The sequence below is a fragment of the Acanthisitta chloris genome, unplaced genomic scaffold, assembly GCF_000695815.1.
Source record: "Acanthisitta chloris isolate BGI_N310 unplaced genomic scaffold, ASM69581v1 scaffold18244, whole genome shotgun sequence".
In the NCBI taxonomy this organism is placed as follows: domain Eukaryota; kingdom Metazoa; phylum Chordata; class Aves; order Passeriformes; family Acanthisittidae; genus Acanthisitta; species Acanthisitta chloris.
Window position 1 is genome coordinate 3,295 of NW_008667802.1, and position 282 is coordinate 3,576.

At 59.2% G+C, this 282-nt stretch overlaps 1 protein-coding gene across 1 annotated transcript in view; it reads right to left on the bottom strand.

The window, feature by feature from the left end:
• C8G (complement component 8, gamma polypeptide) overlaps nucleotides 1-282 on the bottom strand; it is a gene marked incomplete at its 3' end in the record, with an annotated part of 2,246 nt that overhangs the window by 1,345 nt on the left and 619 nt on the right. Inside the window, exon 2 of the mRNA XM_009072670.1 lies at nucleotides 3-58. Within this exon, the coding sequence (XP_009070918.1) occupies nucleotides 3-58 (56 nt within the window). The remainder of the gene's footprint in view (nucleotides 1-2; nucleotides 59-282) is intronic.

A 282-nucleotide genomic window follows, 5' to 3' on the forward strand; every position in this document is an offset into this window, starting at 1 on the left:
GCGTCGAGGAGCCGTGGCAGGGACGTAGTGCTGCTTGATTTCCCAACATATCCCGTCCCTGCAGGGGGAGAGGAGGAGAAGATGTTGGCACAGGCTGGAGAGGATCGCTGGGGTCCCTGCCCTCCCCTCCTGCATACAGGCTCTTTGTTGCCCTGGGACTTCATTTTCTCCCCAGGGAAGGAGGTGTTCCTGAGCGCTGTGGAGACACCATCAGACATGCTAAGCCCCCAAACCTGCTGAGTCTGAGGGGTTTCTGTCCCCTACCTTCAGTACTGAGCCTGG